The 27,924-nt window shown below is 43.3% G+C and overlaps 1 protein-coding gene and 1 long non-coding RNA gene across 2 annotated transcripts in view; one reads left to right on the top strand and one right to left on the bottom strand.

Moving 5' to 3' along the window:
- LOC146796325 (uncharacterized) overlaps nt 1–27,924 on the top strand; it is a 213,774-nt gene that overhangs the window by 61,696 nt on the left and 124,154 nt on the right. Inside the window, exon 3 of the long non-coding RNA XR_014969604.1 lies at nt 19,946–20,136. This is a non-coding gene — a long non-coding RNA (uncharacterized LOC146796325). The remainder of the gene's footprint in view (nt 1–19,945; nt 20,137–27,924) is intronic.
- LOC146796326 (palmitoleoyl-protein carboxylesterase notum2-like) overlaps nt 1–27,924 on the bottom strand; it is an 81,184-nt gene that overhangs the window by 47,455 nt on the left and 5,805 nt on the right. The window contains exons 9-11 of the mRNA XM_085628851.1: nt 19,376–19,567; nt 2,278–2,378; nt 95–242 (exon numbers count right to left, since the gene is read on the bottom strand). Of these exons, the coding sequence (XP_085484977.1) occupies nt 95–242; nt 2,278–2,378; nt 19,376–19,567 (441 nt within the window). The remainder of the gene's footprint in view (nt 1–94; nt 243–2,277; nt 2,379–19,375; nt 19,568–27,924) is intronic.

The raw sequence follows: 27,924 nt of genomic DNA, 5'->3' as shown, positions 1-27,924 counted from the left end.
GAAAGTGTTCTTTAAAAGTAGAAAAGTTCACCATGTGGTGTAATGTTGGCTATGAATTGGAGATGATTCATCAGTACAGAACACTGGTACTTACGGGATGTCTCTTAGCGAGCTTTTAATTTCTCGTCCCATGGTTTGTATGCCGTTCCATTGCCTCTCTGACCACAACTGAACTCCAAGGTGAATGTTTTCAAGTTTCAACTGCTGCTCGTCAAAGAGCCACTGGATCACAAATATGGGGGCTGAAAGAAAGCATGAGTCATCAAAGTGCATAACGGGTCCTACACAAACCTATTTACTACTGATGCTGACAGAGCCGGGGCCAGTGTGTGTGCTACCAGACAGAAAGTGACGTTGCAGCAAGGAGTTATTTGTGCTGCATGTGGTGGAGATTGGAACTAGTTTTGGGGGGATGGAGTAATTTTTCATCATTAGACTTTGAGTAAGAAAGAGAAAGGAAGAAATGGATAAGGAAGGAGGAGGTGAAATATAGGGAAACTGTGACAAAGAGATAAAGCAGTGCTGGAAAAGAACATGTAAGAGTGAGATAAAGAGGCAGGGAGTGTCTGTGATGGATTAAGGAGGCATAAGGTGGAATCAAGACTACACAGCCTTGGTATTGAGCATCCCTCACCCCAACATTGAATTGTGCCGGCTGCGGGCTTCTAAGCAAAACTTCGGGCCCAGGCACTTATTCTTTTACAAATTAAGCACTGCTCTTATTGAACAATCTACTGCATTCTAGGAGATGTGTTGGACCACATAAGGGACACCAGTTGACTGAGACATGATATTAAAATGGATGAAGGAAATCCAGTACAGAAACACTGCGTCTTTTTTGCACACTTGGGATATGTTATGTATCCCTTTTCAATACAGACCTTTACAATGTATCTTCAATAATGGATTACCCAGACAGCTGTAGTCAGGTGCATTTTCCTCCATAGACCAATTTTCTTTGGAAATTTCAGAAGCAGCGTAATTTAGACTCCACCCTGTTTACGTCATGTACATACATCTATACACCTATATACGACTTTGATATCCAAAGTGTGGTCTAATTGTATTACCATATGTGGCACATTTACCCAAAATAATGATGAAATGTAATCCTCATGATCACTAGAAGACTGCATTTGACTAAGTAATTAACTGATGTCATTTTGTACAAAGCATATTCCTGTTTAACATTGACTTTTGATTCCATTGATTTATTATATTGCATTGTGCATCCATTTTGACCCTCAAGTTAACATAGCTTGATATTAGGCCTTAGCTGAAAAGTTTGTTTTAACCTTGCCAGTACGATGCTCTCTTCGCTTTGCGGGTGCATTATCGAGGTTCTCGTTAGCTAGTGAAAGGCTTGTTGTTGTGTATTAGACAACTATAGAGAGACCTGGCAGAAAAAGGTTGGCAACGATTGTGAGGAACTGATGGAGAGAGAAGGCCTTCTGTTTGTGGTGTATCAGGAGAAAGGGACACTCACAGGCAGCAGCTATATATCTAATTAATTGGAGATGGGAATTTATAGAGTATATCGCCTCCCTTCTAACAAAGTTACCTAGTTAGTTCTCAGTTGTGGGAGATATATATTGATGTTCTTGAAGACACTGTTTGTATTTATTTGGTGATGGAGACACCAATTAACTGCAATTAGGGAGGCCTTCCCTTGACCCTGAGAGGGAACAGAACTCTCTGCTGGGTTTTCCCTGAGTGTAAAGCTTCATGCTGAACGCTTCTTTATTTTTCCTGAACTTCTCCAGAAGTTCGACTTTAGGCTAACACCTTCTATGCTCCCGACTTGGAATCCCCTTTAGAAATGTATGTTTAGATTAGGAAAGTGAAGTTTCTTTATGGAACACCTTATTGCGACAATTGGTTTCCTTTGCATTGCGGCTGTTACTAGTTTGCATCTTATTTTATTACAATTTAACTTACCAGCACATTTTGGCCGACAAATGATATTGCTATACCTTCCAAATGTAGTTCTACTTTGCACCCATATTGGTTGGATTAATGTTTAAAGTAAACCCATATATTTGAATAAACTGATTCCTAGTCTTCTTTGTGGAGTCATATTGGCTTCACAAATTTGGAAATGTCTTTCTGATGTTAACTCCCTTACAACGCTTCAAGTTGACTAACAAAGGTCCATAAAGGTAACATATTCGATGAATTTACTAAGAGAATGAGGTGCAGATATCCGCGCGCCATAATTTCTTCCACAACTGTAATACAACTATGGGAAAGTATCTTGCGCCCAAAAATCCAACTTACTTTTCAAGGAGGGTTGCAGGTTGTCGCCCATTAAACACTGCCACTCATCATTTTTCTTGAACTGCTGCCTGCATGTGTCTGGAAGTATTCCGCCCCAGAGTCTGATAAGAAAAGTTACATGTAGGTAAAACAAATGCACAAGGAGAATAAGAGTTATCAAAGGGTGACCAAACCATATGGTATATGAGGAAGTTACCAGAAGATACCCTGTCACAGAGAGCAATTGATTCAATTCTCAAATTTGTTAACCATCTAATGCATTCAGATAGCCGTGCTCTTCATGTCATCAATAAAACAAACAGATCGAAACGAGGATATCACATTTCAATGTTTTGTTCTTGGTGATAACGGGTTATTTGGAAGGCTTAAGTACAGAATAGATTTTCCAAAGATATTGTGAACATAGCCACCACGTTTAAAGGGAATATCCAGTTGAATAAAAGGCATCCAGTTTGCTTTACCCACTACTACACCCCCAACAATCACCAGCAGCAAGGAATCTATTAAGCCCCTTAACTTAATGGTGCCTGCTTGGGTATAAGATCTCAAGTGACATCAGTCACACCACCACCACAAATTTCTCTATCTAATGATTTCAAACTAGCAGTGCTTAATCTGAGCAGGTGGGTGCAGGTGCGGTGCTTCTCTCCAGCACTCACTTTTCAGGACAGGCACTTACTTTTCCACAGCAGAATCCGATCCAAGAAAGAGTGGGGAAAAAAGGGGGAAAAGAGGAGAAAGAAACACATAGAAAAGCAGTGACTTCTTGACTGAAATTGCCCACTGGATGAAGACTAACTGTCTAAAGCTGAACACAGACAAGACGGGAATCGTGATCTTCGGGAAGAGCAAATGATTGTGAGACTCCACATGGTGGCCAACAGAGCTAGGACCAACACCCACACCCTCCACCCACACCAAGATCCTTAGGGTCATTAAAGGCAAACTCAGCATGACTGTGAAGATATTGAGGAAGATTTACAAAGGGCTTCCCATCTGTACCCAGAAAACCGTGATGGAGGCCCTAGTCACTGGTACTGGATTAAAGAGGTATGAGGTGGAATCAAGGCCCCATCCTGTGACTTCATCATTCTGACATTCAATAGAGCCACCAGCCGGCCTCTGAGCAGAATTTCAGACAATAGCACTCATTCTTTTACAAAGCACTGCAACCTAGCATCAATACAATGGCAGGAGTGTAGGGTACGCACATTTTCAAAGGGGTGACCTGCGTATTATCAAACATGGAAATCCTAGGGTCTGCACAAATACCAGAGGTGCCAGTAAGCGAAAATACAAAAAAGCAAAAAAAGCACTACCTCCAAGTTGTAACCTGAACCGGTGCGGTAGTGGTCAACCTATTTGGTAAGAATTGATAATCAAAGTACATCTAAGGGCAGATCCCTTTTAGGACGTAATCCCTCACTCACCAATGGTGACATGCTTCATCATAGGGACTCTCCTCCCAAAGGAAAAACCTAGTTCCTTTGGGGGCTACAACCCCCTCACTGAGAGGGAGGAGCTCAGGGATGCTTTGTTTTTGGTTTTTGAGGATCGACTAAATCCACATACGATGAGCAAAGATATATGAGTGAGGATGCAGCGCAAATAATAAAGAGTTTGTGAATGTGTGAAAAAAAGTGATAATTAAAACTGGCTAGGAGGCATCAAAGCCATACTTTAATCAAGAGATGCCTACTGTCAGGGTTAAAAAAGCAGTGCACCTGCGGTATGGATTTAAACCGCTATGGTGTAAGTTTAGGTGGTCAACATGTTTCAGCCCTAGAAGACCCAAACTGGATCAGGCTTTCGTCAGGACGTTGCAAAAGAAGCTACTGCTAATAGTAAAGTGAAAAAGAAACTGAAAAGGATATGTGGCCAGAGCAATGTCATTGGCCTCTATCAACAACTGCTGATACCTGTAATGGAAAGGAAATGACACACATCAGGTATATACAAATATGTATCAGCAATGTGAATACGCACAGAAAAGGATCTGCAGAACCAATAATTTGAAGTCAACACCTTACCCGCCAAGGCTGGGTACAGGACCTCACCTCTACCTGGTAACCGCTCAGGAAGGCAGCACCGCTCTACAAAAAATATTTGAAAGTTGTAGAGTGCGAGTATGGATAGGTAAAAACTCAAAAGAACTTGATCGTGTAGTAGTAAAAGTAACTGCTTGCATCGATCGTGAAAGATTAACTTTGTGTATAGAGCTATTAATTTGTAATAAAAAAGGAGGGGTTCACACATAAAGATATCAGTGTTCAATATTCGTCACAATGAATTTGATACGAAAAATCAAACATCATCAGACTGCTACTCAAGCAGCCCTTCACCCCAATCAACAGTGAAAGGTGACACAGCACCATAACAATTATACTGATAACACATAGTTCAATATTCATCTTGAAATATGGGCTGACACTAAACTTAGTGTTTTATCATGATTGCAAAACATAATGGAAACGTAGTGTTAGTACCTAGCGGTTTAACACATTGAATCAAACAATGGCCCCAAACCAACGCGATTTTACTTAGGACCTAAAACCCCTTAGTCACATTGTAAATAAGCAAAAGGGCACCAACACACTCACCTATCCGTCGGTACTACTAGACCTGGAGAGCCTGCTGCCGGAGGTGAGTGCTGACCGAAAAACATGGTCTTAAGTACCCCTCTCAATCAATCCTTAAGCAGCATCAGGTGGTGCTCAAGGTGCTTCGTTGCGCATGCTCAGTGATGTTGACGTTAATGCGCCTGTGCGAAGCGAGACTACTGCATTCAGCGCATGCGTCTCATTGGAAAACATGCAATTCGTCAAATCGGAGGTACTGCGCATGTGCGCATATGAAGTGTACGTTTAAAGTGAAAAGCGCGTGCTATTACAAGCCCGGCAGGGTAGTGTTAGCAAAATAACTCTACGGTAAAGTTGGGGGGGGGAAGAAAAGAAAAAGCCTTGTCTCATAAAGGGGCCCCACGTGGTAGACGGTATCGTGTGTCAAGGCGCTCCATCGAGCTAGCTCAATGATATAGATGTTAGTACGCCTGCGCGGAGCGAGAGTGTTACATCGCTGCTCTAGTTTCATCCCTGCTCGCTCCTTTGTGAAATTTTTAATTTTGTCAGAGCATTTTGCTTTTTAACAATTTGTGACTGTATTGCACTGTTATTCTGCTATTTTTATTCTTTCCTCTCCCCCTTATGTCCGCACTGCTTGCACCTTAAAAACTGAGACATACAAGACTCACCATTAGGGTAATTTCGCGCCGCTTTCTCCCCCGACCGCCATCTTGGTTGTGTGTTCGTGACGCTCCCTAGACGCCTCTGGGGTTAGCGTTCTAGTGTTGACGCCGGTCCTCTGGCAAACGCTATTTAGGGGACTAGGTAATTGCGCTGGGACTACAGATAGAATCATTTTACCACTGCTGCTGCTCTAGTTTCATCGCTGCTCCCTCCTTTGTGAAATTTTTAATTTTGTCAGAGCATTTTGCTTTTTAACAATTTGTGACTGTATTGCACTGTTATTCTGCTATTTTTATTCTTTCCTCTCCCCCTTATGTCCGCACTGCTTGCACCTTAAAAACTGAGACATACAAGACTCACCAATAGGGTGATTTTGCGCCGCTTTCTCCCCCGACCGCCATCTTGGTTGTGTGTTCGTGACGCTCCCTGGACGCCTCTGGGGTTAGCGTTCTGGTGTTGACGCCGGTCCTCTGCCACACACTATTTAGGGGGTTAGCATGCGAGCGCGCAGCATACGCGTGCAGCGTCGCGCTGGAGGAGCGCCAGAGGAAAGCCCGTCTGCGCCCGTCCGCGCCAGGACGGGCCCAGGGGCCAGGTTCCTTTGCTCGCCTCTTCGTTATACTATGGATACTCTCCGTACCCTATTCACAGGCACCATGGGGCTGGATACTGTTACATCAGCCACACTGCAGAAAGAATCTTTGTTGCGGGAAGTAGGTGTACCTTCACGATCTCTATGCCTGTCACACCCTCCGAAACCTTCTGGGTTAGTAATTGCCACGCTTAACACGCGTTCCCTACAAAAACACCATCTAGAGGTTTTTACACTTCTTGCTGCTGGCGAGATAGATATTCTGGCCCTTACAGAGACCTGGTTAGGTCTTTCATCTGCACCAGATATTTTGGCGGCACTTCCTCCGGAGTATGATGCGCTATGGCACAATCGCCCTAATGACTGTAGAGGGGGGGGCGTTGCCTTTCTGTTTAAAAAAAGACTTAAGGTAACACAAGTGGTGGCTGAAAATTGTGACTGTGCAGAGCTTCTTGGCATAAAGATTTCGCTTAAAACCTCCTGTATTCTGCTGGTAGCTGTGTACCGTCCACCCCAGAGTTCGCCAGATTTTAATGATAATTTTCTCGAACTCATGGTTCATCTGTCCTCTAGATATAAATCCATTGTGGTGGTAGGGGATTTTAATTACCATTGGGATAAGATACCTAGGGACCCCACAGTGGGCGAGTTTGGAAATAACCTCTCCTTATTCAACCTACAGCAATTAGTAGTAGGACCTACACACGAGAAGGGCCATACACTTGACCTAGTGTGGTCCTCTATACCCCAGACTGAAATACTTGAAGTTAGCCCCTGTATATGGTCGGATCACTTCTTGATCAAGTGCTGTGTCCCAGGAGATCTCCCACCCGCTGGGTCGAGCCCATTGTGGAGGAAGATCCGATCATGGAAAAAGATAGAGGCAGACTCCTTACTTGCCACGCTGTTTTCCACCTCACCCCCTATGGTAAAAGAACCAGATCTGGACTCGGATACCACCGCCTTCATGGCCTGGATCCGCGCCGCCCTGGACAAGTTGGCTCCCGAACGGTTAGAAAAAACCAGAGCTAAAGGAAAAGGAGCACCATGGTTTGATGCTTCTTTAAGAGAACAAAAACAAGTTCTTCGCAAGGTGGAAAGAAGGTGGAGACTTAATTATAATTCTGCGGAGGCAGAAAACTATAAAAAGTCTCTTTCACAATACAAGACGTAGATTTTGGTGAGGAAGTCAGCCTTCTATGAAAACAGGATCAGAATAGCCACAAATAAACAAAGGGAAACCTTTGCCATTCTGAGGGAACTAACGCAGCTGTCTGGGAAGGTTTCTGCTAGTAACCAGCCTGACTGCAATACCTTTCAAAGGTTCTTTCTCCAGAAAGTTCAGGATATCATTAAGGATATCACAGCGACCTCAGTCGAGTCTTCGCTGTCCCCTTGTTCGGCTAGTCAAGAATTGTCAGGGACAGTGAGTGATTTCCCCAGCATCAACTTGGAGAGCCTGGTCATGTTAGTTGGCCAAGTTAAGTCAGGGTCCAGTACGGACCCATGTCCCCCGAGGTTCTTCCAAATGGCCTTGCCGGCCATTCAAACTCAGTTGTTGAGTCTCCTGAATGAGTCATTAAAGGGGGGCTATCTCCCAGTTCAGTTTAAGGAAGCTAGGGTCTCCCCTCTGCTAAAGAAATCAGGCACAGACACCATGGCCTTAAAGAACTATCGGCCTATCTCACAACTACCTTTTTTGGGTAAAATCCTGGAAAAGCATGTCCTGAATACTTTGGCTAGCCACCTGGAGGATCATGGCTTACTCCACCCTAGGCAGGCGGGCTTTCGACCCCAGCACAGCACCGAGCTAGTAATAGCCGCTGTCACGGATGAGCTGAGAATCAGGGCAGATAATAAACAGCCATGTGCCCTGGTTCTTCTAGACTTGTCAGCAGCCTTCGATACGGTCAGTCACTCCATCTTACTGAACCGTATCTCAAGGCTGGGAATTTCAGGACAAGTGCTTAAATGGCTGGAGTCCTTTCTGACGGATCGCACCCAAAGAGTGCAGTTGGGGGACCAGCTATCCGAGGCATGTGCTGTGACCTGGGGTGTGCCTCAAGGGTCCGCTCTTTCGCCTCTACTCTTTAATATCTATTTACAACCTCTGGTGGAGGAGCTAATGCATAGGAACTGTCAAATCTTCAACTATGCCGATGATACCCAGCTTCTGCTCCAGCTGGAAGACTCAGGGGAAGCACAGGAATCAATCAGGAACCTGCTTCGATTCACTGTAAACTGGATGACAAGTAACATGTTGAAAGTAAATGCTGAAAAGACAGAGGTTCTGGTCATCACAAATCATGCAAACCCCTGGTGCGACCTGTTTTGGCCTCCAGAACTTGGTACAACTCCCATTCCGGGTAGGGTGGTGAAAAGTCTAGGACTAAAGATTGACGCTGACCTCTCCATGGCCCCCCAAGTCTCAGCTGTGGTGGGGTCCTGTACGGGGGTGTTGAGGCAACTGCGCAAGTTAGTCCCTATTCTTTCTGCCTCCTCCCTGCAGTCCATTGTGTCTGCCACAGTCGTTTCAAGGCTAGATTATGGCAATGCCCTGTATCTTGGCCTGCCACAGAGGCTGCTGAGGAAACTGCAGGTAGTGCAAAATGATGCTGCCAGGTTAATCTACTCACTACCTCGGAATTCGCATGCCACCCCTCTCTTACGGAAGCTACATTGGCTGCCTATTAAATCCAGAGTGCAGTTTAAGTGCCTCTGCATAGCTCATAAGGCAATTTTTGGCAAAGCCCCAGATTATATTAAACAGCGTCTGAGGAAGTAAACTCCAGCCAGAACCCTGCGCTCGGGTACGGCCTCCAACCTCTGTCAACCCCGATTTAAGTTACAATCAAAAGGAGGGAGAGCTTTATCTGTACTCCTTCCGCAATTGTGGAATGAGTTACCAGCTAGCTTGAAGGCAGACCCGCAGCTGCTGTCCTTCAGGAAGAACTTGAAGACTCACTTGTTTAACAAATAATTTCCTCACCGTATGTAGGACGGCTGGCGGAGTGATTTGGGCGCAGTTGGTTATGTTTCTCTCTGTGTAAGCGCTTAGAGACCGATGGTGATAGGCGCTCTACAAATTGATTATAACATAACATAACATAACATTCAACGGATGTTCCACACAGGCAAACCCACAATTCGCTAAATCAGAGGTGCTGTGCATATGCGCATAAATAATATGCGTTTAAATTGAAAGGTGCGTCCTAATACAAGCCCAGCAGGGTAGTATTAGCAAAATGTCTCTATGATAAAAGAGCCTTGTCTCATAACTAAAGGGCCCCACATGGAAATGAAAGGCCCTGAGAAGGGCTGAAGTACAAAAACAAGCTATTCATGTGAGAACTATACGTGGAGAAATGGAATGAATAGAAGGTATCATGTCTTAAATTGCCATACCAAAAGCAAAATAACCTTCTATTAGGAATCACGATGACTGCAGGGTAGCATCTGGACATGGTTCCGTACAGAGTTAGCGTACTATAAAGAGACCCAGGGAATATCATCGTTAAGACCAGACTGGTGAGTGTCTAGTTTGTAAACCCAGCGCTGTTCCTTCTTAAACAGAAAGGAAGAAATGTCTGTCATATGTGTGGGAATGAAAGGATGTTCTAACACAGTCCATTTTAGATCTTGGGGAGTGTGGCATACAGTCACAAAGTGTTGAGTCAGTTTGGTAGAGACTTTCTTGCAACGGACAGTGCTCTTATGTTCTAGAATGCGTGTTTTAACTCTCTGTGTGGTCGACCCCAACGTACCGGAGTGAACAGGGGCAAGTGATAAGATAGATTAAATTACTGCTGTTACAGTTTGTATGATCAGTCAAAATCCACGGTCTCGATGTGCCAATGTCAATCTCAGTAGTATGTGCAGTGTGTGCACATGCAGCACAGCTACCTCAAGGGAAATGACCACGTACAGCCGGTAGATCCCACAGTGTATCTTGATGGTGCATGGTGGTCTCACGTGGGCGAGTGTGTATGAGTCTATCTCTGATGTTGGTACTGCGTTTAAAAGCAAAAAGGGGACGTGGTAGAGGTGTTGATTTCTTCTTTAGGGACAAACCTCTGAAACATATTGATGGGATTGAAACCAACACAGGCTTGAGGAACAAATCAACGTTCAATCCCCTCCCCAACCAGGTTCCACCCCAGGTCCTTACTTTTGAGAAGGCTGTGATAAGTCAAGTTTCCAAATTGTGTACCAAAAATGTCAGACAGTACCAGAATCTAAACAAAAAAGAACGGTGCGCCATGCAGTCCCTGGCCACAGACGATACAATTACAATCAAGCCGGCCGACAAGGGCGGAGTCATTGTGGTAATGGACTCCTCTACATATCGTTCTGAATGTCTCAGACAGCTGGGGAATACCAAGTTCTACAAACCTCTACGGGAGGATCCCACCAAAAGACTGGAATTAGAGATCAAAACCATGGTGGAGGAGGCGGTATCTAATGGTTGGATTACGGGACAAGAAGCTGGGTTTCTCATTAAGAGTCACACAGTCATCCCCTACTTTTATGCACTACCCAAGGTGCACAAGGCCCAGAGACCTCCTCCGGGACGCCCCATCATCTCCGGTTTGGGGATGAGACCCTATCTAAGATTGAAGCTCTGCTCTTGGAGAGGGTTCCTGACTCTATTCACTCCAGTATCTTTCATTATGAACTGTGCTCGGATTGCTATGAAAGAGAATTTCCTCAGGTTTGAGGAACAGTTGTTTTTACAAGTTTCCGGTACTTCTATGGGCAGTGTGTTCGCCCCAAGTCTAGCGAACCTCTATGTTCATAGCTTTGAACAAGAACACATTCTGGGCATTCTTAATCCATACAGACATCACATACGTTGTTGGAGAAGTTATATTGATGACGTCTTTGTCATATGGACAGGGTCAATGTCGTCCATCAACGACTTCCAGGGCTGGTTGAACACCCGTAATGCCAATCTGAGGTTCACATGTGAGTTTAGCAAAGTAGGTTTGCCTTTCCTTGATGTCTTGATTTTTCCGGCTGATGGAGGCCTTAGCACCGAACTCTACAAGAAGCCCATGGCAAAAAACTCACTTCTGTTATTTGACAGTTTCCATCCTAAAGCTTTGCGTCAAAATTTGCCCTTTGGGCAATTTTTACGCATTAGGAGGAATTGTTCAACGATGGATAAATACCATGAACACGCTAAAGTACTAATGGATCAGCTCGTTAACAGACACTATCCCAAGAAATTGGTGAAACAATCTTTAAAACGTGCGGCGAACAACAACCGGGCTGCGTTGCTTGAACCTAACAGCCCCAAGGAGGCGACGAACAGGCTAACCTGTGTTAACACATTTTGCAGTTTCTCCAATCAGATCAAGAAATGCATTTTGACAAATTGGAAGATATTAAACATCGGAACAACACCTCTACCACGTCCCCTTTTTGCTTTTAAACGCAGTACCAACAACAGAGATAGACTCATACACACTCGCCCACGTGAGACCACCATGCACCATCAAGATACACTGTGGGATCTACCGGCTGTACGTGGTCATTTCCCTTGCGGTAGCTGTGCTGCATGTGCACACACTGCACATACTACTGAGATTGACATTGGCACATCGAGACCGTGGATTTTGACTGATCATACAAACTGTAACAGCAGTAATTTAATCTATCTTATCACTTGCCCCTGTTCACTCCGGTACGTTGGGATGACGACACGGAGAGTTAAAACACGCATTCTAGAACATAAGAGAACTGTCCGTTGCAAGAAAGTCTCTACCAAACTGACTCAACACTTTGTGACTGCATGCCACACTCCCCAAGATCTAAAATGGACTGTGTTAGAACATCATTTCATTCCCACACATATGACAGACATTTCTTCCTTTCTGTTTAAGAAGGAACAACGCTGGGTTTACAAACTAGACACTCACCAGTCTGGTCTTAACGATGATATTCCCTGGGTCTCTTTATAGTACTCTAACTCTGTACGGAACCATGTCCAGATGCTACCCTGCAGTCATCGTGATTCCTAATAGAAGGTTATTTTGCTTTTGGTATGGCAATTTAAGACATGATACCTTCTATTCATTCCATTTCTCCACGTATAGTTCTCACATGAATAGCTTGTTTTTGTACTTCAGCCCTTCTCAGGGCCTTTCATTTCCACGTGGGGCCCTTTAGTTATGAGACAAGGCTCTTTTATCATAGAGACATTTTGCTAATACTACCCTGCTGGGCTTGTATTAGGACGCACCTTTCAATTTAAACGCATATTACTTATGCGCATATGCACAGCACCTCTGATTTAGCGAATTGTGGGTTTGCCTGTGTGGAACATCCGTTGAATGTAACACTCTCGCTCCGCGCAGGCGTACCAACATCTATATCATTGAGCTAGCGCGATGGAGCGCCTTGACACACGATACCGTCTACCACGTGGGGCCCCTTTATGAGACAAGGCTTCTTCTTTTCTTTCCCCCCCCTACTTTACCGTAGAGTTATTTTGCTAACACTAGCCTGCCGGGCTTGTAATAGCACGCGCTTTTCACTTTAAACGTACACTTCATATGCGCACATGCGCAGTACCTCCGATTTGACGAATTGCGTGTTTGCCAATGAGACGCATGCGCTGAATGTAGTACTCTCGCTTCGCACAGGCGCATTAACGTCAACATCACTGAGCATGCGCAACGAAGCACCTTGAGCACCACCTGATGCTGCTTAAGGATTGATTGAGAGGGGTACTTAAGACCATGTTTTTCGGTCAGCACTCACCTCCGGCAGCAGGCTCTCCAGGTCTAGTAGTACCGACGGATAGGTGAGTGTGTTGGTGCCCTTTTGCTTATTTACAATGTGACTAAGGGGTTTTAGGTCCTAAGTAAAATCGCATTGGTTTGGGGCCATTGTTTGATTCAATGTGTTAAACCGCTAGGTACTAACACTACGTTTCCATTATGTTTTGCAATCATGATAAAACACTAAGTTTAGTGTCAGCCCATATTTCAAGATGAATATTGAACTATGTGTTATCAGTATAATTGTTATGGTGCTGTGTCACCTTTCACTGTTGATTGGGGTGAAGGGCTGCTTGAGTAGCAGTCTTATGATGTTTGATTTTTCGTACCAAATTCATTGTGACGAATATTGAACACTGATATCTCTATGTGTGAACCCCTCCTTTTTTATTACAAATTAAGAGCTCTATACACAAAGTTAATCTTTCACGATCGATGCAAGCAGTTACTTTTACTACTACACGATCAAGTTCTTTTGAGTTCTTACCTATCCATACTCACACTCTACAACTTTCAAATCTTTTTTGTAGAGCGGTGCTGCCTTCCTGAGCAGTTGCCAGGTAGAGGGGAGGTCCTGTACCCAGCCTTGGCGGGTAAGGTGTTGACTTCTTCAAATTATTGGTTATGCAGATCCTTTTCTGTGCGTATTCACATTGCTTATACATATTTGTATATACCTGATGTGTGTAATTTCCTTTCCATTACAGGTATCAGCAGTTGTTGATAGAGGCCAATGACATTGCTCTGGCCACATATCCTTTTCAGTTTCTTTTTCACTTTACTATTAGCAGTAGCTTCTTTTGCAAGGTCCTGACGAAAGCCTGATCCAGTTTGGGTCTTCTAGGGCTGAAACATGTTGACCACCTAAACTTACACCATAGCGGTTTAAATCCATACCGCAGGTGCACTGCTTTTTTAACCCTGACAGTAGGCATCTCTTGATTGAAGTATGGTTTTGATGCCTCCTAGCCAGTTTTAATTATCACTTTTTTTCACACATTCACAAATTCTTTATTATTTGCGCTGCATCCTCACTCATACATCTTTGCTCATCGTATGTGGATTTAGTCGATCCTCAAAAGCCAAAAACTAAACATCCCTGAGCTCCTCCCTCTCAGTGAGGTTCAGGTCACAACTTGGAGGTATGGCTTTTTTTGCTTTTTTGCTTTTTTGTATTTTCGCTTACTGGCACCTCTGGTATTTGTGCAGACCCTAGGATTTCCATGTTTGATAATAGTTGTTTGGGGATATAATCCTTAGTGGTCTTTAAATGTATTCCCTTGGACTCTCTCCTTCGAACTGTTTTGTTTGTCAGACCTGCGTATTACCCTGAATATGCCAACCAAACACTGAGAATTATGGCATCAGCTAAAGAATTGTAATTTTAAAGTGTCAAAAAGTATGTTTTGAATTGCCGATGGCGTTTAATGACATTGGTATTTTCAGTTTTTACCTGCACAGCTAAAAAATGTGTCATTTCATAGTGAGAGTTTCCATACCCACTTTTGCTTAAAACCGTGATAAAATTCTGTAAGAAAGGTTTTTGCCGAGTTCTGGGCCAGATTACGGCATGAGATTTTGAGGTGGGCTGCTAAAATGTTGGGTGGATTTGTTGCTGTAGAGCAGTAATACTGCTGGATACAGAAAAGAAAATGTTGCCCATCTTTTTTCAAAATGTGCTTGCAGGAGAACCCTATGGCTGAATCCCACTGTCAGATAGAAGATCAAATGTGACTGCTGTGCTTACTTAGAGCAGTGTATACCTAATATTACAACATTCACAGTCCACCTCTGCCTACACATAGATTTTTATGAGAAATGTATTTTTCCGAGAGCACGTACTGTAATGCTGGCTAGAGTGCTCCTAAACTTAGTTGTACATGAGTAGCCTCCCTCAGGTCTCACTCTGAGTAGTAAGTCAACATGTTTTGTGCCTTTTAGTGGCCATAAGGATCGTAAGGATCCGTGGCGCTATGCCAGGACAGAAAAAGTGATCTACCCCACAAATATATCAAAGTGGTGCTCCTAATGTGCTACCTCCTGTACATGTGGTTCACTATCCAACAAGGGACGCGGAGGATGAGAGTAGGTGCAACTATGTGTCTGCACTCTTCTAATCTCTAGCAAGACTGAGCGCAGCACTTCTGCTTCACCCGAAGAGGCAATTAGAAATCCTTAGTTAGGTTGGATCTTTATGACCACTAAAAGGTGCGAAACATGTTGACTTACTACTCAGAGTGAGACCTCAGGGAGGCTACTCACATACAACTACGGGGTACTTTTTGACCCTACTGTAGTGTACTCACTACCAGGGTTCCTTATGACTCTATTGGTAGCATTCACCTGTAAAAAGGCTTTTAGTTTGACAGGGTGGTCCAGTTATTAAAGAATAGTTTGTGACCTCCCCTATCAGTTTTAATCCACATTTTCACACTCACTACACCACCCCACTTACAATCTTTCTTGCACTCATCATATAGCTTTTTACAACAAAAGATCACCGCTAAAGTGACCCTTCGGGGGACCCATTGGGTATTGCAGTGCCTGCCTAACGAGGAGCAACCCCTATGAGAAAGCTTGACATCCCCTTGGGGATGTGTGAGGGCAACATGAGACAGTCTTATTGACTGCCCGGTGCCCTTACTCTAGTCCCACACAACCGGTCTAGATTCTTTTCTCCTTCTCTAGGAACAGCAGCCCTAATTTTGTAAATGTGAAAAAAATAAGTGCCAGGGCTCTCTTCAGGAAGCCACTGCAGTGTGCACCACACACTGCCCCTGCGATACTGCCAATGATAGTAACATCACAGCTACTAACCTTTACACTCCTACAAGTCTGACAATTCAGACTATTTCATGGCCCCGAAGCTATAATGGCTTGGGCGGCAGGTAATAGTCATTTTTAATGTATATTGCATTAATAATTAACTGCTGTTGTGCTTATCTGTAGATTAGCCAGACAGTACTGCCTTGTGGCAGACTGTCACAAGCTGCAGTGTTGACAATTATGTGTCGGTGCTGAGCACCGGAAAACACTGGCTCAAGTTAAGTACTGATTACAGGCACTTCTCAGCAAACTCACGATGTTTCCAGAGGGAGGATACCAGTGTTTCTCAGAAGGAGAACTTATTTCAGCAGGGAGCACAACTTACTCCATTACTCGAAGCATTTTCAGCTGCGTGCTACTGGCTAGGGCTTTGCTTTCTGAGATCCTTGGGATGCTGTGGTACAACCATGAAAACCCCAAGGACCCTTTGTGCAGTCAGCCTTGGAGAGATGGGTTCTTTTCTTCTAAGGTACGCACTGAAGACCCTCCAGGGGCACATGGCAAGGCTTAACACAGTGTATAATCTTAAATTTGTGAAAGGTTTAAAAGAGAACATCCACACTGACACAGGGTAAGCCCTGGTACACAGGGTGGGACTGGTACAGAATATAGGCCTCTGCATCAGATTAGAAGTGGCCTCCATGGCGAATCGGATAGCTAAAAAAGTTGCCCACTTTTGCAAATCAGGTTAGTTTTAAACTTGTAAAGACACACTCTAAAAGTGTTTTGCAAGGCATGGTAGACTGCATGCGTTTGTGCTTGAGGCAGACATTGTTCGTGGTAATAGCAGAGAAACCAGTCCTGCAGACTATAAAACAGGCTCACAAACAGCCACAAAAAAACAGCCCACACTCTGCCCTGTCAGAGCAGCCCTTATGACACTGCTGGATTACCTTTCAGGCACGTCCGGCCACTGGTGGTACAAACACCCGCTCCCTTCCTTAGCACCCGCACGGGGCACAAAGTTAATGAGGGGAGCATGGTAAGCAGCGTTCTGGTCCATTGCATTGGACACTGGCTCGTCAGTAAATAAAACAAATAACATCTTAGCTAAGCTGCTTCTTACCTCAACTGTTTGAAAGAAACATATGTGTTTTTTTAAAATCACAATTTCTAACATCATGGTTTCAGGGTGCTAGAAAGGCGACAAACAAAAGTTATAGAATATACTTTCTATGCTCACAGTGAGTTAAAAAACCTCTAGGCGCTCGCTTTTGTATCATATCTCACAGTGCCTATTTAGTGAGCACTCATCTCAAGCTACATTCGTCATTCACCTTTTACACCAGAATTTATGGACCTCATCTCATCGGGACATATTAAACGGAGGGGATATTTCCAACAGGTCATGTAGCAGGAAGAAACAAACAGGCATGTTTAAAAGAGTATCTTCGATACAGGGATGACAACAAACCATTGGGCCAAATATAGAGATATATGCGTATTTTGGAGTGGAGGGCAGGACATTCCCCGAGAGAAAATGGTGGCAGGTTGAGAAAAAAGCGGGTATACCTACTTGGGAAATGGTAGCTTTGTCTCGATACTGAGGTGTGGTCTCATGAGAAAAGATGCAGTTTTTCACATGCAGTGGTTCATTTATACAGTGGAGGCTTTCCTATATATTTGTGTCTTTACAGTTTACACTGACATCGTAACTTTTGATGGAGGGCAGAGAAGCATGTGGTGCCAGCCATGGTTAAGTCTCCCGAACCCATTTAGTTAGCTCTCTTCTGATTATAACACTGAACCCAAATCCTATTGAAAGGACTTGGAATTCACATCATATTACCCTAGCGAGGGGTGCCATTTTTAACAACCTGCAGTAAAGTAGAACTACAGGAAGAATTAAGTATGTATCGTGTGAGGGAAAAAAGCATAAAAGAGTGAGATACATCCACACAAGGGGGCAAATGCATCAAGCTAATTACCGGTCGCAAAGGGGCCGATTCTGTGAATCGGCCCCTTTGCGACCGGTAATTAGCCTTTTGGGATGCATCAAGCCCAAATCCATTCGCAAAATTGGTAATCGCAAAATTTGCGAGGATATGAGAGAAGGGTCCAAAGAAATACCCCCTTTTTTTGTTGGGGCTGAGTTCTAAAAGACACCTAATGCCTGGAGCTGGTCTAGCCAACTGGACAACTGGATTCCATCTGGCTGCACTGGGCCAACAGGTAGAGCTGGGTTAGTGGACGGGGAAGGGCCTATTCCCTATCAATGACCAGCAGCCGCGGCCCATGCAGGTAAGAGTGGTGAGGCGGTGGGGCCAGGTGGAGGGGGGTTTCAAAGGACGATGACGAGGGAAAATTATTTATTTATTTATTATTCCCTTGTCATCGTCCGAAATCCCCCCAACCCCGCCCCACCGCTCTTATCTGCACGGGCCATGGCTGCTGACCAGAGGCATTCAACCGTTAATCAAGAAGCGGTCCACACTGCCCCCAGTGACCCAGCACACTGTGGATCTGGATTTAGTGGTGAGAAGAGGGGAAGAATGTTTCAACAAGGTCCAGGGGCCCCAAACGTCTCCTGTTAGCCCCAGTCCCAATTATGGACCTTGGTGATGAGGCGTTGTTCATGGGCCATCAACAACTCCCACACTGGCCTCAGCACCCGTGGGCTGTGGTACTTGCGGCCAGACCAGGTTCAGATGTCAAACACTTCCCACAGTGACCTCTCACTCTTCCCCCTTGCTCTAGGAGAGCAGAAAAGGGTGAAGGATGGAAGCATCAGTGATTGTTAAACATCTCTGAGAGATCATTTTCATTGGCTGTCAAGTAAGATTGCTTTACAAAGACACAATATTCTCTGAGTTAGCTTTGAAAAACAATTGAAGCTGAGCACTGGCTGCAGGAAACCCCAGAAAGAGTCCTTGTTGTCCCTCCCACCCGTTGTTGTTTGCCCTATCACATCCGCACCGCTCCCACCACAAAAAAACATTGACAAAGCAGAATAGTTCTTGTATATGCAAGAGCTATTTGGCTTTTCCAATTTTTTTTTTTAGCCATAAAGTACAGCAGTGCAACACCTGCAGCATGGTTGAAAGTTAAAAAAAAAAAGGGTGAGAATGCAGCCAGCGTTGACCACATCATAGAGCTTTTATGCTTGTAAGTCATGCTACACAACAGTGCACAGCAAAACAAAAGGGGATGATGGAAACAGTGCACAGCCGCTGCTCTTGCTCTACAACATGGCTAAGAAAAAAATACAATTGAAAAAAAAATACATCTCGCATAAGTGAGACCTAATGGAATTTGCCAATGCTTGTTCATTCTGGAAAAAAATCCATCACCTTTCTTCTCTCCTCTCGTTACTTTTTGTTATTCTGTTATTTCATTCCCTCTTTTCTCTCTCTCACTTTAGGAATTTTTAGCACAATCTGGCACCACTGCCTCCTTTCCAGACGTAGTTTGGCAGCAGAAACGCTATTTTGCTTTTTCCCTGCCAAATTACATCAGTTTGGGGTTTAAGTGAAATATAGAATAGAGTGGCAATCATACTTGCTTTTATTTCAAGCGTGTTTGCCATTCAGTGATTTCTCTTCCGAGTGGATGCTTACTTCAAGGATTGTATGATCTTCCCACCGCACATTTCCTCCCAGCAAACATTCCAAAACTTGAAATATCACATTTGAAGGGGCCCTGAAGTGTACCTGAGGCCTTTCTTGATGGTATCTATTGGGGTGCAGTACAAGGCATCGATACACTGAGATGGGTTGATTGGTTTCAGGTCTAGGAACCATCCAGAGTCCACCACGCCGCGTACCTGCACAGACTCTACCACCATCTCCTCCAAGGCCGCGGCCACTCGGTCGATGTTCAGCAGCACCCCAAAAGCACCGGCACTGTAGGGAGGACAAGAACTTGATTAGGGTGTGGGCCCCATCTGTCACACTCTGTGTAGGCTACTTACTGGTGTACTTAGGAAAAACGAATAACAATATGGGGGGAAAAACACAACTCTTGCTCTGTAGTTGGGTATTGGGCCTCCAGAGCAAACAATAAATACAAGGCAGCCTCAAAAATTGACCATTGTTCTTTTCCCTACATTAGAAATACTTCATAGTATTTCATACTTATATCAGGGCACATATTTGCATTAAGCCAATGTTTTCATCAACTGTATAAAAATGAATCAAGGGTGCTTACAATATGAGAACTGTATTGATGTCCATGCAAGATAACCGAAAATATAATTTTATCTTTTTCAATTATTCTATTAGAATTGCAGCCTTCCCTGCAGATCCGCCCTTTCTAGGAAAACGTATAAGAGCTGGCTCTTTTCTGTGCTAGCTGCCACCTTCTGGAAGACGAATTACCATATCAAAAACAGGCATATTGATCCACTTTCAAGAAAGTACTAAAAATATGGGGTTCAACTTACAGAAACTGGATACATGAACAGACCTTCCAGGTAACATTTGAAAAGCTTTTCCACCAAAATATTGCGATTTAAATATCGCCCTGCCAAAATATTGAGTACCAGAATAAATCGAAGGTAATTGCATACTATACCAAATATATGTACTTTGGTGATATATATGCTTTCAAGGTGCATAGATGTTGAGTTAAACTAGTCATGCTATATTTACCAACGTAAACTTACCTTTACAAGATTCTGGTAGTCAATATTTGTGTACTCTATATTGTCAGATGAACGTTTGCAAAAATGTATGTATTCCAGAACTCAAAGCACACCGAAGATTATGTCATGGAGACCTACACAAATTATAGATTTCAGGGAGTGTCATGGTCCACTATGCATTCCCCAGTGGCTTGCCAGTAAGATGGGCAATCTGCTGCATTATGCAAGGTGAAAGGTGGACATGCGTGTTTTCAAACTAGCGGTTCTCATGGGGAAAACATTTTTGGCAGTGGAGAAATCTATACTCCAGGAGTCCTTTGGAATATAGTCTTGATCCCTATTTTTTGTGTGCTGATTTACTCCTGTTCTTGTCTATAGAGTGTGCAAAATTACTTCCAAAATATATGTGGATGCCTATAAATGTTTGTGATTTACTCCAATGAACGATTTGTAAAACTCGTAGGTTGCTTGCAAGAATATATCCGATCTGCGGGGGAGAAGTCATGTCCCCTATTCCTAATTCTATGAATGACGGGGGGGCTTACTTTACAAAGTGATGAGGGCATAGGGACAAGTATTTCTTAGGAGCCCTCCGCCGGCACAGCTGATGACTGGGGTTGCCTAGTGTTGATTCTGCCTCATGCCTCTTTCTTCCACCACCCTACACTTCCCATCTCTTTATCTCACTCTTGCAGGTCCTTTTTCATCTTTGTCTCTGTTTTCCTATGTCGTCCTCCTTCTTTCCCCCCTTTCTGCATTTCTCTTAGGTGTGTAACTATCTTCTACAAGTTGAATTATAGTACTGCATACAGAGGCTGTGAATATCGTGATTCAAGAATATCAGGGGCAAAATATCGAAGAGTAAAATATAGCTATATGTGACCAAGACCATGGACGTGGTTGAAACGTGTCGTCCTTGTCTGTCCTAAGAAAATAAACTGTTTTGACCAACCGAGTGGGCTCGCATGGATTCTTTCAACAAGATCCCCTTGCTGTGCGAGATATATATATATATATATATATATATATACACATACATATATATATTATCTACTGGCGGTCGCCAGTAGATAGTTATAGTTACAACCTAGTTTCCATAGGAAATCTCAAAATTCTATTTTGAATAACTTTGGCGCCGGTTGACGAATCCTCGCGAAATTTTCAAAACTAATGGGGCGCTCCGTTCAGCTCCTACCCTGAAAGTCTCGGGGTGATTCGTCAAGTGGGGGCCGAGAAAAAAGGGGGTCCCAAAACGCATTTTCCCCATGCATTTTTCCATAGGACCTTTAGACACAGCTACAGCCAGAACGGCTGAACAGAATTACTTGAAATTTGGCAAAGAGGTAGTCCTCAGGTCAGGCATGTGCCTTTTGCATATATGGTGTAAATCCGTTCAGTAGTTCCTGAGAAAATCAAAAGTAAAATCATATACATATCTGGGCGGAGCCTAACCACACATCCCATTGTGAGATCTGATTGGCTGTCAGCACTTCATCCAAGAAGTGTTGGCAGCCATCTTGGGATCAATATACATGATAGCACCTCATTAAAAAGCATTGCAGTTAAAAGAAGGTTTTAAGACCTTAGTTACATTATAAATCATTTGTTGATGGTACCATGCTCATTTTAGGAATTGTAGTATGTTCTAAGGTGATTTTACCATGTGAAAAAGCCTTCTGCTGGGATATCATGAATCATGTTTGAGAGAAAACTATTTTCACATGCTTTTCCCACAGAGGTTTGGAAGGTGATGATATAAGCTAAACTGAGAGCATATTTTCTGTAAATTCACATTATCTTTCTCAGTCATGTGAGAATGAAGTCTGACATTCTCAGTAAAACATGTACATCCAACAAGGGCAGAGACTGTCAGTTGATTCCTTTGTGTTCTACTGCAGCTTCCCAGAGTGTTCCAAAGAACAACTAGAGCGCTAACAGTCTTACTTATGACAAAGGTATGGCACACCTGAAGCCATCTTGATTGGAATAAAGTAGTAACATTTAAAATATTTAATTTAAAAAGGAACAAAATGAGAGGGTTCATTTTGCCATAGAATGTATGATTAGTGCTGCAGAAAGAAAAATTAGGGCACATTTTGAGTGACTTCTCAAATCCTCTTCTATTTCATTAACCCCTTCGCTGCTGCGGACATTCCGCTGCAGCGCTGGGGGGGGCAGGGGGGCAGCGCGGCGGGCCTGTGCTCATGACGGAGCCGCTCCGTCATGAGCCACAGTTGAGCTGTGCTCATGACGGAACGGTTCCGTCATGACTCCGCCCATTTGCGTTGTCGCCCCGCACAGGCGGGGAAACAGCGCCGCGCAGGCGGAGCGGCCGCCGGCAGGATTGTCATGACGGAACCGTTCCGTCATGAGCACACGACAACCGTGGCTCATGACGGAACGGTTCCGTCATGAGCAGGGAAGGGGTTAAAGAATTTTGACATGCAGACTGAAACATGCACTTTCAATACCAGCAGCAGACTTCCCTGATGAGCAGTAGCTTTACTACAGTGATCTAATGAGCAACTAGAGTGCTAACATTCTGAATTTATGGCAAATGTGTGACACATCTGAATGCCTTCTTCATTGAATCAAAGTAAAAAACTGACAGTATGCCTACTGAGGAGACTGCAGTAAATGAGGAAATTAGGAAACTTCATAACAAGTCTCCCAAGATGGCCACCAGAGACAAAAGAGCCCAAATGTAGCACAAATATCACCGAGATGTAGCCCAAGTATAGCCCAATGACAAAAATCCCTGAGTGTTTTAAAGAACAACTAGAGCGCTAACAGTCTTACTTATGACAAAAGTATGGCACACCTGCAGCCATCTTGATTGGAATAAAGTGGTAACATTTAAAACATTTAATTTGCAAAGGAACCAAATGAGGGGGTTCATTTTGCCATAGAAATTATGACTAGTGCTGCAGAAAGAAAACTTAGGGCACATTTTGACTTCTCAAATCCTCTTCTATTTCATTAAAAAAGTTCTGACATGCAGACTGAAACATGCACTTTGAATACCAGCAGCAGACTTCCCTGGGGAGCAGTAGCTTTACTACAGTGATCTAATGAGGAACTAGAGTGCTACCATTCAGAATTTATGGCAAATGTGTCACATCTGAATGCCTTCTTGATGGAACCAAAGTAAACAAGCATTGAAAATGCAATAGGTCTCGCCCTCGTTTAAGTTAAAGCAATTCTGTTTGTAATCAGGTGGCTTTTTAGCTTTGCTTTTATTAGTGTTTTTCAAAATTTCATGTAAATAAGATGCATATCTGTATATGTATGCATGCATTTATATTTGTATTTATATAGATATGCAGATTATATATGTTTATATATGTATGTATATACATATATACACACATACATATATATAAATGCATATATGTGCATATGTGTGCGTGTAGAGAGAGGTAGAGAGAGGTAGAGAGGTAGAGATGTAGAGGTAGAGACGTAGAGGTAGAGAGGTAGAGGTAGAGAGGTAGAGGTAGAGAGGTAGAGGTAGAGAGGTAGAGAGTAGTAGAGAGACAGGTAGAGAAAGGTAGAGAGGTAGAGAGTAGAGGATGAGTAATAGCGAGTAGAGAGTAGAGAGAGAGTAGTAGAGAGAGTAGTAGAGAGTAGTAGAGAGAGTAGCAGAGAGTGAGTAGGAGAGAGTAGTAGTGAGTAGTAGAGAGTGAGTAGTAGAGAGTAGTAGCGAGTGAGAAGTAGAGAGTAGTAGAGAGTAGTAGAGAGTGAGTAGTAGAGGGAGTAGTAGAGAGTAGTAGAGAGTGAGTAGTAGAGGGAGTAGTAGAGAGTGAGTATTAGAGAGTGAGTAGTAGAGAGTAGTAGAGAGTGAGTAGTGGAGACTGAGTAGCAGAGAGAGAGTAGTAGAGAATGAGTAGTAGAGAATGAGTAGTAGAGTGAGTAGTAGAGAGTAGTAGAGAGTGAGTAGTAGAGAGTAGTAGAGAGTAGTAGAGAGAGAGTAGTAGAGAGTGAGTAGTAGAGAGTGAGTAGTGGAGAGTGAGAAGTAGAGAGAGAGTAGTAGAGAGAGTGAGTAGTAGAGAGTAGTAGAGAGTGAGTAGTAGAGTGAGTAGTAGGGAGTAGTAGGGAGTAGTAGAGAGTGAGTAGCAGAGTGAGTAGTAGAGTGAGTAGTAGAGAGCAAGTAGTAGAGAGTGTGTAGTAGAGAGAGAGTAGTAGAGAGTAGTAGAGGGTGAGTAGTAGAGAGTGAGTAGTAGAGAGAGTAGTAGAGAGTAGTAGAGTAGTAGAGAGTGAGTAGTAGAGAGTAGTACAGAGTGAGTAGTAGAGAGTGATTAGTAGAGAGTAGTGGAGAAGTAGAGAGTGAGTAGTAGAGAGTAGTAGAGAGTGAGTAGTAGAGTGAGTAGTAGGGAGTAGTAGGGAGTAGTAGAGAGTGAGTAGTAGAGTGAGTAGTAGAGTGAGTAGTAGAGAGCAAGTAGTAGAGAGTGTGTAGTAGAGAGAGAGTAGTAGAGAGTAGTAGAGGGTGAGTAGTAGAGAGTGAGTAGTAGAGAGAGTAGTAGAGAGTAGTAGAGTAGTAGAGAGTGAGTAGTAGAGAGTGAGTAGTAGAGAGTGAGTAGTAGAGAGTAGTAGAAATTGAGTAGCAGAGAGAGTAGTAGAGAGTAGTATAGTGATTAGTAGTGAGTGAGTAGTAGAGAGAGAGAGTAGTAGAGAGTGAGTGGTAGAGAGTAGTAGAGTGAGTAGTAGAGTGAGTAGTAGAGTGAGTAGTAGAGAGAGTAGTAGAGTGAGTAGTTGAGAGTGAGTAGTTGAGAGTAGTAGAGAGTGAGTAGTAGAGAGTGAGTAGTAGAGAGAGTAGTAGAAAGGGGGGAGTAGAGAGAGAGAGTAGTAGAGAGAGAGTAGTAGAGAGTAGTAGAGAGTGAGTAGTAGAGTAGTAGAGAGTGAGTGGTAGAGAGTAGTAGAGAGTAGTAGAGAGTGAGTAGTAGAGAGTGAGTAGTAGAGAGTAGTAGAGTAGTAGAGAGTAGTAGAAAGTGAGTAGTAGCGAGTGAGTAGTAGAAAGTAGTAGCGAGTGAGTAGTAGAGAGTGAGTAGTTTAATTTAAAAGGAACACAATGAGGAGGTTCATTTTGCCATAGAAATTATGATTAGTGAGGAAAAAAGAAAAATTAGGGCACATTTTGAGTGACTTATCAAATCCTCTTCTATTTCATTAAAAAATTCTGACATGCAGACTGAAACATGCACTTTCAATACCAGCAGCAGACTTCCCTGGTGAGCAGTAGCTTTACTACAGTGATCTAATGAGCAACTAGAGTGCTACCATTCAGAATTTATGGAAAATGTGGGACACATCTGAATGCCTTCTTGATGGAATCAAAGTAAACAAGCACTGAAAATGCAATAGGTCTCGCCCTCGTTTAAGTTAAAGCAATTCTGTTTGTAATTAGGTGGCTTTTTAGCTTTGCTTATATTAGAGTTTTTCAAACTTTCATGTACATACCATGCATATGTATGCATATATGTATATGTTTGCATGAATTTATATTTATATAGATATGCAGATTATATTTATATGTTTATATATTCACTGAAAAAACCATAGGTTTCACACACGTTATAGTTACGAATTAGCATTTAAAAAACCTTGCAAATTCACTTAAAAAACCATAGGTTTCACACATGTTATAGTTAGCTGGACATTTCACTCGTAAAAAAACAATGAAATTCCCCCATTATAGTTAGTGCAGGCAACTATAACTCACGCGACCGCAATCCTCTGCTGATGACGTCCGATATTACATCACTGTATTTAGACACTTATTTACCCATGTCTTCTTCCATTAATCTTTAGATATACATATATTACAAATATTTATTTTTCATAAAGACACATATGTCATCAGTGATGTAATATCTGACGTCATCAGCAGAGGATTGCGGTCGCGTGAGTTATAGTTGCCTGCACTAACTATAACGGGGGAATTTCATTGGTTTTTTACGAGTGAAATGTCCAGCTAACTATAACATGTGTGAAACCTATGGTTTTTTAAGTGAATATATATATATATATATATATATATATATATTGTCAAGGTACTTACATCACATGCTCCTTGCTTTAACCCCCTAAACCAATCACTCCCTAAAAAGTGCTAGTACAATACACACATCTTCATTAACATGACTAAAGTCAGAAGCATTACTAAATATGAATTTTACATAATATAGAACAACTCTTCTAGGAGCATCCTTATAAACAATGGACCTGATTCACAGAGGACCTCCGCACTCGTAGCGGAGGCACCGCAGTTGTGGGGGATGCTCCCCACTTGGGGGGGGAATTGCCACAATGAGAATTCTCATTGCGGTGATTCTGCCCGAGTGCGTAGATTCTCCAGTGACTGTGGGGCTTCCACCACGAGTGCAGAGGCCCTTTGTGAATCAGATCCGAAGAGACTTAAACATGGGTGACAACTTTTACTGCACTTGGAGCCCAGGGCCCAGCAACATTTTATTTATATGGGCTTGTGGATCCTAGGCCGCCTTAAATGCAGAACACAAAAGTGTTCAGAAGACAAGTCTGTTTACATATTTAGAGATAAGAATCTTTGGCCAGATGTACGACCCTTTCATTTAGCGCTTCGCAATTCGCAACTCATTGCAAGTCGTAAATTGCGAGGCACTAAATGAAATGTACAACAGTGTTTTTACACTGTTTTGCGATACCCAATGGGGTCGCAAATTGCGAGGCTCATAAATTTTGATGAGCCTCTTGCAATGTGCGAGCCCATTGGGAATGCCAGGCCTCCCAGGGATGGTGGCCTGCTGGGCTCAGCAGACCACCATGCCTGGGACTGCTTTTTAATAAAGCAGCTTTTTTTTAAAAATGCTGCCCGTTTTACTTAAAGGAAAACTGGACGCATTTAAAAAAAAAAAGAAACATTCTCGTTTCATTTTTTAAAGGCAGGCAGTCGTCCCTGGGACCACTGCCTGCCCTTAAAAAATATTTTTAGAGACAGTCACAAAGTGGAAGGGGTCCACTGGGGGCCCCTTCCAAATTGCGACTGCATTACCACCCTCTTGAAGAGGGTGGTAATATGCGAGTGTTTTGCGACCGCAGTTGCGGTCACAAAACATTAACACATAGCATTGCGGATGCAATTAGGAAGGGAACGCCACTTCCTAATTGCGAATCACAATTCCTAAATAGCGAGTCGCAAATAAATTGCGACTCGCTATTTAGGACTTGTACATGACCAACAGTGATTTTGCATGCACAAACGGGTTCGCAAACTCGTTTAAACATGCAAAATCACGTCGTACATCTGGCCCTTTGTTTCCAACAAAGGCCTGGTTACAAACTTGTTGCCAATTCAGTTTCAGATGCAAACTCTCAAATTGGGCAGAATTTTCCAATGTGCTATTTCCATATACGCTTTCTTCCAATGTGAGAATTGCTTACTGTGTGCACTATTTGCCAGCAGGATTCCAGCATTTTAAATGCGGAGGGAGTTTGTGTTGACAAATACCCCTACATTTTAATTTCTGTGCCGAGGCACACTCATGGATGTTCAGATACATGCACCTTGGGGCACCCGTTCAGGTTCCGAGGTGCACACATTGGAGCTTCACACTGTTTGCAAGAAGATACTCACCAGGATTT

Source organism: Triturus cristatus, chromosome 10 (genome assembly GCF_964204655.1).
Source record: "Triturus cristatus chromosome 10, aTriCri1.1, whole genome shotgun sequence".
Taxonomy (NCBI): Eukaryota; Metazoa; Chordata; class Amphibia; order Caudata; family Salamandridae; genus Triturus; species Triturus cristatus.
This window is presented reverse-complemented; position numbering and strand designations above follow the sequence as displayed.